Below are 10,262 nucleotides of genomic sequence, written 5' to 3'. Positions count from 1 at the left end.
TTTTTTTTTTGTTATTTATTTCAAATAAATTAAATTTTAAAGAAATTTTAATTTTTAGATACAAAAGCAGATTCTTCTTTTTCTTGTTTATAAGTAAATCTTTTAGATAAATATTCTGTTTGTTCAATATTCCATTTAAATAATTCAATATCTGATTTAAAGAAATGGAAAATATCAAATTCTGATGGAATTAAAGAATTTTTAAACACATCTTCAAGATATTCTCTAAATGAATCTGTAAAACAAAATGATATTATTTGAAAATATTTTTTCATATCAATAATTAATTGATTTACAGCTTCTTTATTTTTCATTCTTAAATCCCAAATTTTTTTAAGTTGTGCATATTCAATTCCAAATACAAAAATTCCACTTATTAAATATGATTCAGGTTTAATAAATGAATTTGTAATAATTTTAAGAAAGTCATTAGTATATCCTTTCATTTCTTCGGGACTTTGTATTTTTAATGGAAAATTATTTAATGTACCAAATAATCCTTCTGCTATTACTTTAACACAAATTAATGTTGGTCCAAGAAATTCTGAACCTATAGTAAATATTGATTTAATTATTTTTACTGAAAGATTTTGTATTTTTTCTTGTTTTTTACAATTAATATTCATTGTTATTTGTGTTGAATTAAATGAATGTGAAATTTCTTCCTTTTTCTCTTCTTTTATTTCTTTTAACTTAGTAAAGAATGGATTTGGAAGTGAAGGTAACATTGTTTTAATTGAATTTGAAACTTCTTTAAGAGAATAAATAGGTTCAATAATAAGATTATTTTCTGTAATTTTTAATTGATTAACAATTGGTTTAAATGGTGAATTTGTTTGATTTTTTGTATTTAATTGTTCAATTGATTTAAATATTTGATTATTTCTTTTAAATAATGGTTTAGTAATAGTACTTTCCATTCCTGGATAAACAATATAAACATTGGTAGTACTAAGTAATTTTTGAATCATATTTTCTGCTTCATTCATTAAAAATCTTTTATGAACCCATATTCTACCAGGATAACTTGTTGATTTTAACCAAAAAACATCAGATAATATTGTTCTCTTTAGTATTGAAGATGCAATAGGAGGATCTCTTCTACATTGCCCATATCCTAAAACATAACATTTATTATATTTTTCAATTGTAATTGTAGGACATTGTGTAATTTTATTTTCATCTATAATTTCTAATGGTTATTTGACTTCTTTTTCCTTTCTTCAACTCTATCATTTTATTAACAAACCTGAACGAACAAGTATTGACCTTCTTTCAGATAATTCTATTGTCCAAGCAATATCTTGATATACAAGAATTTTATGAGTTTGACAGAATGACAAATCAGACATTTTCCTTTTGAAGTTCTTTGAGGTATTTTTGTCTCTAATTAATTCAAAAACAAAGAACTTAAATATAAAAATAATTGTGTTTTAGGAAAAAAAAAGATATTTCAGTGAAAAGTTCATGCAACAAGAAAATACTTATCTTTCTCAATTTCCTGATATTATTAAACAACTTAGACAATTAAGTAATTTGAATAATGCACAAATATTATTTGATTCAAGATTAGAAAATTGGAGAAAAAATGAATCAATTTTTAATGAAAAAATTATTGGACGAAATAATATATTTATTCTTATTCATGATATGGAAGGAAATATCTTTGGAGGATATATTAAAACAAAAATTAATAAAGAGTGTGAGTGGATTAAAGATGAGGAAGCATTTATTTTTTCATTAGAATCCAATGGTAGAATTATGACACCAAAATCTTTTCCTATTAAAAAAGATAAAAGCCAATATGCAATCTTATTATTTTCAAAAGATTTTGATTATCTCTTTCAAATAGGATTTGGATATGATATTGTTGTTACAAAACAAAATCACTCAAATAACTTTTTATCAGGAGTTAATGAAACATCTTTTGAATATGGAAAATTAAAATATCCTTTATGTGGAAGTAAAACATTTATTGTATCAAGAATCATTGCTATTGAAATGAATTGAATTACTTTCTTTCTTATTTACTGTCTTTGTCATGAAAATAATCTCTAATAGATATGAAAAGAACCAACATTCAATTTATTTCAATAATACGTCCTACTTCTGGGAAGAACTTAAATGATGTTTTAGGTGAAACTTCAACATATTCTTTAATTTCAGATACCAATGATCGGAAAGTATCATCCCAATAATTAAAATAAATATTAAATTTAGCGTCTGACCTAATAGACAATTCTACACCTACTAAGAACTCTGAATTTTCAAAATTTTCTCCAATACACATAAGAATCTAAAGTATGTAAGTATTGTATTTAATCTTCCTGAATAAAAAATTAACTTTTATTCCTACTTTAATATTATCTTAGTCTTAGGAAAATTGTAATTAAGATTTGGTTTTAATGAATTTCTTCATTACCAAAAAACCCTATTCTAAAAAACTCTCTTTATTGTATTCTTCTCTTTACAATAGTATTAACTTCAATTCTCCTAAAACTTATAAACGTTTTTTTAAGTATATTTTAACAAACTAAATTTTTCCAAACACATTCCGCTTTTGCTAATGGTACTCCAAATCGTAATTTTCCACCTTTTTCGTATGAAGTGGTATTTGGTGTCACTCCAAATTTCATATAATAACAGTCACTTCCTTTAGGAAAACTTGTTGCCTTTTCAAGTCCATCATATAATCCCCAGAATTGTTCTACAGTAGAAAATGTGTACAACTCTTCCAATGAAGAAAGGTTATCTCGTGATTGTGATTCATATTTATTAGAATCAAACCAATATGTCCATTTATTTAATAAAAGGTGTTGTGATTCAAGAGAGGTTGATGGTGTTGTTGGTTCCATCTTTAAATTATAGTGTGTTTTTTCTTCTTTATTTTTAAGAATTCTTGTTTTCTTCTACTTTTTCTTCCTTCTATTTTTTTTCTTGTCTTTCTTTATTATTTAGGTATTTTTTTTGTTCTTTTTTTCTTACTTCACTCATGAAAAATATGAGGATTAAAAAGATGTTTTTTTTTTAATATTGTAGTCTATTACAATTATCCATTTAATACATCTTATTCTTCATTTTATTGTATTGGAGTAGTACTATTCTATATCTTTATGTATCTTTAATAATGACTTCTTTCTCTTTCAATTGATAATTTTGAATAAAACACTTAAAATCTACAAAACTTCAAAACAAATATGATTAAAGCCAAACCTCTACTCACTAAATATGAACTTGTTATTAAAGGAATTAAAAAGTACTCTAAATGGAATAAACAACGAGAAAATCTTGATGAATGTGTTCAAATATTAATCACATCCACTAACCCAAAAGTTGATATTCTTCAACGTTCTGATAAGTGTATTGAACCATTAATTGTTTTACTTACATTCTCTTCTTCATTAGACTTAACACTATTACAATTACTTCAAATGCTTTCAATGGAAGAATTAATTCCTCTTGTTTGTTATTATTCTTTCAAAATAATAGGAACAAAATAACTTATGATATTAGACTCTTCATGACCATCTCTTTATAAAATTACAACAAATGATTTCAAATGAAACTATAAATGCTAAAATTGTTCAAATCACTTCATCACTTTTAACTACTCCATTACTTGCTTCTCTTCCTATTACTGCATTATATAATGGATTAACTACTTTGTCTTTAGCTGCTACAACACCAATGCTTCTCTCATCTCTTTTCTCTGTTTTATCATATATTTCCACAACAGCATCTGCTCTTTATCCTTCATATATTCCACAATTAGCTAAAACATCAATCAGTCATCAAGAAGCAAATCGTATGATTGATCTTAATAAGAATTATTTAGGACAACCTTTAATTGAACCAACTGAGCCATTAGTATCAACTCTTTCAAAATATATAAGTGATCTTTGTTTATCACCACAATATGCTAACTTAAGAACACACCAATTTGATTGTTTATTTCCAATTCTATCAAATGCACCAAATTTATTTTTCCAAATTAAACCATTATATACTCTTCTTCTTCAAGTATTGATTCCACAACTTCCTGTTATTATTAATTCTACATTACAATATCATTCTACATTTCTAGTATATTTTTCTACATTTCCTGGATATCCATATTTTATTTCATTACATCTGTTTGAATCTACAAATTGTATTTTATCATTATTCTATCAATTTTTCTCAACAAATCAATCATCTTTTGTTTTAAATACTCATTTCTATCCTTTGATTATTTCATTTTTGAAATATGGAGTAACAACAGCACAACCTACTTCAATAGAACATATTTCATCCCCACAAAATCTTCAAGAATTATCATATTTTTGCTTCTTTTTATTAGTATCTCATATGGTTACTGTATCATTTGATTTATCAAATGAAATTATTAAATTAACACTTAATACACTCACAAGATTTGGTAATTCATCTGATTCATTGGTTTGTGTGGAAAAGATGATGAGGGTTATGGTCAATAGAGGTTATTCTATTTGCCAACTATTAGAACTTGCAGGGAAAACTAAAAATGGATGGGGAGCAGTAATTAATGCAATTGAATTAAGTCCTAAATTTAAACATGAAGAATGGAAGTGTATTTGGAAGATGGTTGAACAAGATCATTGGATGACTATTTGTAAATGTACAAAGTATCTTAAAGAAGTACAATTTATTGAATGTGTTAAAGAACTTATTCCAATAATGAATACATTATATTATTATAATGAATTAATTGATATTTATGAAGAAAATATAGATAGAATCAATATTATTCATTCATTATGTAAAAATAATTTAAAAAATGGATTGTTAGAAGATATTTCAATAGCTGAGAGGATTGGAGGAATGATTTTTAGTATATTAGGACAAATAGATAATTATGAAAATAAAGAACAACAACATGAATTAATAACACTTATTTTTATATTTATTAATGAATGTATTGAAGATAAAAAATGTAGAGAGAAACAACTTGATATTATTCTTAATTCTCTTGAAATATTATCTGAAACTACATTACCTCTTTCTGAACATATTGATGAATTAATCCCAATATTTAATATTTTTGCAAATTCATCACAACAAATTGTGTCACATAGTTTCAATATTTTTAAGCAATTTGTATTGTCAATTAATCCAACACAAATTCCAATAAATATTATTTATCAATATATTACTCAAACATCTGATATTAATATGTCATTAAGTGCAATTCAATTATTATCTGATATTATTATTCAATTAAAAGATTCTACTGAATATTTATCTCTCTCTTTAACTATTTTAAAACAATTTTATTTATGTCTAAAAGATAAAAGATATGATATTTGGAGTTCAGCACTACAAACACTTACACAATCTATTGCATGTGAAGGAGAGATGTTAACAAAATGTATTGACCAATTACTTCAAGATATCTTATTTCCAGTGTTTGATGAAATGAAACAGATTTATATTAAACTTACACAATCAGAACTTCCTAAAGAACATACAAAAGTATTACTTTATATGTCTCCTTTAATTAGACAATGGAATGATAATATTTGTATTCTTGTTGGTGGACTAACTAGAATATTAAAATATATTCTTCCATCTGTATCATCAAATTTAAAAGAAGAATTATATAAACAACTTATTGGTGTAACTGATATGGCATTATATAATCCAGGAATGCTTACATGTGAAATGATATTAAAATATAATTATTCACTTCTAACACAATCAGTAAATGAAGGAGGAGAGATATACAAGAATGTATTTACAACTTATATTTCAATTGGTAATTTCATTTCAAAAAATAATGGAGTAAATACAACTATTTCTAAATTCTATTTAACTACTTCAGAGAAGTTACTTCAAGATCATCTTATTGAAGATGTTGTATTTTCTGTTATTCAATATGTTTCTGTATTTCCTGATGATTTCAGTATTGAACCAAATGGATTAAGTACTTGTCAACAATTAGTATTTACTTTGATTGACTATACTCTTTTAAAACATAAGAATTATCAAAGATTATATGTAAGTTGTTTGTGTAAAATGATTGGTTGTTTAATTAGTGAATTTAATGAAAGAGCACAAACATGTGCTTATCATTGCATTACTCAAATTTATAATAGATTAGGAAGTAGTATAAATGAAGAAATTATAAATCAAATAGATATTGAAGAGCTTAAATTAAATATTTTAAAATCCAAATCTACATTATTAGCAATAGCAAGAAGAGATGATAATAATCAATATTATCAAGAAATTATGAATAATATTAATAAGATTATTTATTATATTGGAATGGCTGGAATAGATTGTTATTATGACTTTTATATTAATATGTACACATTCAAGGATTATAAAAACTTAAACAACATAATCTATCAACCATATCAAAGTGCAATTAATTATGCATATGAAATTATAATACATGGAAAACAATTAAAAAATGAGAATAATATTGTTTCTGATTGTTTATTAGACATTCAATATAATGGTTATTATGATAATTTATCTTATTGGAAACAAAAGATAATGCTATCATTAACCCAAATGGAAACTCCAGTTGGGGAATATAGCCAAAATGAACTTGTTAATACAATAATAAAAGAATTAGAAAGAATTAAAACAATAGTAGAGATGAGTGATGAAAGTCTAGAGTATGTTAGAATGGAATGTCTTGATTTTATGAATCTTCTCAAAGAATTAATCAAAACAAATAAAAATCAATTAGATAAAAAGAAAATTTTCATTGCAATGTTGCCATTTATTCCATCAGATAATTCTGATATAAGAAATCATGTTTTAGATATTTTAGACTTATTAACACCTTCAATTGGATTTAAATAACGTTGTAAAACAATTTTGTTAATCAGTTTGGTTTAACCAATTAAACTCTTGTTCATATTTTTCAATATTTCCTTTAAGTGATGTGATGATAGAATCATTTAATGATAGTTCTAATTCTTCAAGTCTATTTAATGCAACAACAGTTATTGTATTGAGAAAATCATTTGTTATTTTTTTCAAGATAAGTTGTTGAAGTATTTTCTTTTTTTTACTCAGTTCATTTCTATAATTTTCAATCATTAATTCAATGTGCTTCATATATTTAATATTTCTTTGTATTCTTGCAATGATGCTTTTTTCTTCTTCTTCCTCATCAGAAGAGATAGAATAAGGCATACTGATAGTACCTCCCTCATGATTTTTTTTTGGTTTCATTTCTTCCTTTTTATGTTTTTGAAGTTTAATATTGTTTATTTGGTTGTCTTTGTGAACAAATTGTGTGATTTTTAGTTTTAAAATATCATTCTTTGTCATTTGTGTTTTGTTGACAATTGGTGTTTCTTTTGGTTCTTGTGATTGATTTAGAAATGGAGGTTTTTCATCGTCAAAACAAAGATTTTGTTTTTGAGAGACTTCAAGAGGTTTATCACGTTTTTGAGTTACATGAGATAGAGAAGATTTTAAAGGAGAAATATTTGATTTGTGTTGTTGAGATTTGATAAGACGAATGATATTCATGAGAGACTTTTCTGAACAAGGTTATAGATGAGAGAATTATTTTATTTTGTAAAGTTTTTGTTTATAAATATAGATTAATTAAGAAAGAGAATCTTAAAAAGAACTAATTATTAATTTATCGTTATTTAAGTCAAGAATGAGTGAGTCAGTAGATGAACGTTTTGGCTATATCATTTCAGATTCATTTGATAATCGTCTTAATGCATACTTAAATGAAACAGAAACAATTACTACAGCACATCAAGCAATTATAGGAACAATATTAGGAACATCATTTGGAAGAGTGTTATTGTTTAATAACAAAACAAATGAAATAGTAAATGAGAAACAATTATTTACAAAAGACGCAGTAATTGGACTTGGATATGATAATGGAATTATTTATGCAGCACAGATGAAAGGACAGATAGTAAGAATTTATAACGAATTTAAATCAATTCAAAGTGAAGAAGAATTAAAGAGTAATGAAAAGATATTAGGATTTTGTATGGACCAACAAGGAAATAGAAATAAGAAATTATTTTGTTATGGAACTCAAATAGGAAATAATCCACCTCTTCTACGTATTATTGATAAAAGTGGATATGGATTATTTGGAGCAAATACAAATTTACTTTGTAGAAATTGTAATAAAATTTTAGATATTAAATGGGTTGGAAATGTTATTTGTTGTATTGGAGGATTTTATGATGGAAAAGAATATAAAGATGCATATATTTATCTATATGATTTTAGTACTAAATCAAAAGAGTTTCAAGAAATATTTACTTTTAATAATATTAAAATTTCTAAAGAGTCATATTGTTGTGTTTTACCATGTAATGATAATAGATTTATTATTTCATGGGGACAATTAAAAGTTAATATTGATGTTTCACCATCAATGATAGTTGAAAGTAAAAAAAGATTTTCACAAAGTATGTTTCAAGTTAATGATAAAAGTATTAGTATTAGATCAATGGCATTAATGGAAAATAGAATTATTGGATTTGTTGATACACAAGAAGGAAAAAGTGGATTAAAAATATTACAATCTTCATCAGGAAATGAACCAAATGCATTGTATCAAATGGATTATCCTAAAGAACAAGTATATTTATTTGGATTTATTAATGAAGTAGAAAAAATAATTTTAATTGGAAAAAGAAGAATAGAAGTTGGAAGAATGAGAAAAGATAGTGATACTATTCAATTATTAATTCAAAAAAAGATGTTTGGAGACATTTTAAATAGAGTATCAACATCAAAAGAAAAATTTACTGATAAAGGAGATATTCAATATTTTTGGAAGAATTATATTCTACAATTAACAGATATTAAAGATGAATCATTAATTAGATTAGAACAACATCTTAAAGAAAATATTATTGACCAATCTGATATTGTTGCTATTATAGGAGAAACTGAAGATGATCAAGAAAAAAATAAATATATTAGATTCTTTACAAAATATTGTGTGAAATATTATCATAAATTAAAAAAAGGATATAATATATTACTTTCTGCTAAAACAACTATTATTCCTAGTTTAACAACTCAAATTATAACTGAAGATCTTGCTAATTCATTTAAATTAAAAGAAGATATTGAAGATTATAAAAGTGGAAGTAATGTTACATTAAATGAATATACATCTATTATTAATAATGAACTTGATTTATATAATGAAATTCTTTTATTCCCTGGATTACCTGCTTCAATTCAAAATGAAATAGGAAATGCTACAACATCAGCACAAGAACTTATTAATGATACAAATATTGCAGATTTTCAAGGATTTGTTATTCAATTTAAATTTAATAATGGATTATATCTTCCTGCATGTGAATATGCATTAAAAACACAAAATCCTCAAACATTATTATTTATATTAACATTAATAGAAAAACAACCTAAAGATAAAATTAAAGAAATAGTAGAAATGTTTGGAAATGATTTTGATTCAGTTAAAATGTGTATGCCTCAACAAGATACATTAAATAATTATATTATAGAATTTCAAATTTATCAAAAACTCTTTAAATTGTTTAATAAAGCAATGAATAATACTATTAAAACAGCTTTATTTGAATCAATTTCACATCAAATAGAAGAAAATAAAAAAGGACCACAATTACTTTATGCATCTGTAAGTGGAAGAATTGGAGATATGGGTCAATTTGCAATTGATTTTATTAAAGAAATTCTTAATAAATATATTGAAGAAAATGGAAATGAATTAAACTTTTATCAATATGATGCTGGTGTTGAAATTATTCAAAATGTCGTTGATGTCATTGATAAGAAAAATAGTCCTGAATTAGCAAGAAAAGTTTTTGAAGAAATTATTAAAACACCAGTAGTAGGTGATGTTGTTATTCCTATTATGTTAAAACGTTCTCAATTTAAAGTTCAATTATTTGATGAAATCCCTGATACTCTTAAAATTGGTGATATATCTGAATCAGTTCGTGATATGTTATGCTCTTTAAAATTTACTAATCACACTTTGTCTGAAATTCTTAAAATTGCTAAAGAAGAGTCAAAGAAAAAAATGTCTAAAGCAAGTAATAAAACAGGTGTTACTTTTAATATGACAACTCTTTGTTCAAAGTGTCAAAAGCCATTGACTGGACCTGTTAAAATGTTTTATTGTGGTCATATTTATCATGACTCTTGTCACAGAGAAAATACTTGTGTACTTTGTTCAATGAAATAACACAATTTAACATCTATTTCTTTGTCATTCATTCTTCTTTTTATTTTTTTTT

The 10,262-nt window shown here is 24.4% G+C and overlaps 6 protein-coding genes across 6 annotated transcripts; 3 read left to right on the top strand and 3 right to left on the bottom strand.

Moving 5' to 3' along the window:
• Positions 1 to 47: 47 nt before the first annotated feature.
• ENU1_023170 (hypothetical protein) lies at positions 48 to 989 on the bottom strand (the record flags this gene model as incomplete). Its single annotated transcript, XM_008857071.1, has 1 exon — positions 48 to 989. One exon carries the CDS (start codon positions 987 to 989, stop codon positions 48 to 50), a length of 942 nt encoding a protein of 313 aa, XP_008855293.1.
• Positions 990 to 1,467: 478 nt separating this feature from the next.
• On the top strand, positions 1,468 to 2,010 carry ENU1_023160 (hypothetical protein; the record flags this gene model as incomplete). Its single annotated transcript, XM_008857070.1, has 1 exon — positions 1,468 to 2,010. The coding sequence occupies one exon, from the start codon at positions 1,468 to 1,470 to the stop codon at positions 2,008 to 2,010; it is 543 nt and encodes a 180-aa protein (XP_008855292.1).
• Positions 2,011 to 2,080: 70 nt separating this feature from the next.
• Positions 2,081 to 2,855, bottom strand: ENU1_023150 (eukaryotic translation initiation factor 4E, putative; the record flags this gene model as incomplete). The annotated part of the gene is made up of 2 exons (XM_008857069.1): positions 2,081 to 2,296; positions 2,535 to 2,855. 2 exons carry the CDS (start codon positions 2,853 to 2,855, stop codon positions 2,081 to 2,083), a joined length of 537 nt encoding a protein of 178 aa, XP_008855291.1.
• Positions 2,856 to 3,197: 342 nt separating this feature from the next.
• ENU1_023140 (hypothetical protein) lies at positions 3,198 to 6,834 on the top strand (the record flags this gene model as incomplete). Its single annotated transcript, XM_008857068.1, has 2 exons — positions 3,198 to 3,461; positions 3,514 to 6,834. The coding sequence occupies 2 exons, from the start codon at positions 3,198 to 3,200 to the stop codon at positions 6,832 to 6,834; spliced, it is 3,585 nt and encodes a 1,194-aa protein (XP_008855290.1).
• An 18-nt stretch (positions 6,835 to 6,852) lies between these two features.
• On the bottom strand, positions 6,853 to 7,512 carry ENU1_023130 (hypothetical protein; the record flags this gene model as incomplete). The annotated part of the gene is made up of 1 exon (XM_008857067.1): positions 6,853 to 7,512. The coding sequence occupies one exon, from the start codon at positions 7,510 to 7,512 to the stop codon at positions 6,853 to 6,855; it is 660 nt and encodes a 219-aa protein (XP_008855289.1).
• A 136-nt stretch (positions 7,513 to 7,648) lies between these two features.
• ENU1_023120 (hypothetical protein) lies at positions 7,649 to 10,210 on the top strand (the record flags this gene model as incomplete). Its single annotated transcript, XM_008857066.1, has 1 exon — positions 7,649 to 10,210. One exon carries the CDS (start codon positions 7,649 to 7,651, stop codon positions 10,208 to 10,210), a length of 2,562 nt encoding a protein of 853 aa, XP_008855288.1.
• Between the last annotated feature and the right edge of the window lie 52 nt (positions 10,211 to 10,262).

Source organism: Entamoeba nuttalli, assembly GCF_000257125.1.
Source record: "Entamoeba nuttalli P19 unplaced genomic scaffold asmbl_2408, whole genome shotgun sequence".
NCBI classification, from domain to species: Eukaryota; Evosea; order Mastigamoebida; family Endamoebidae; genus Entamoeba; species Entamoeba nuttalli.
The sequence above is the reverse complement of the archived record's forward strand: the minus strand, read 5'-3'. Positions and strand labels throughout refer to the sequence as shown.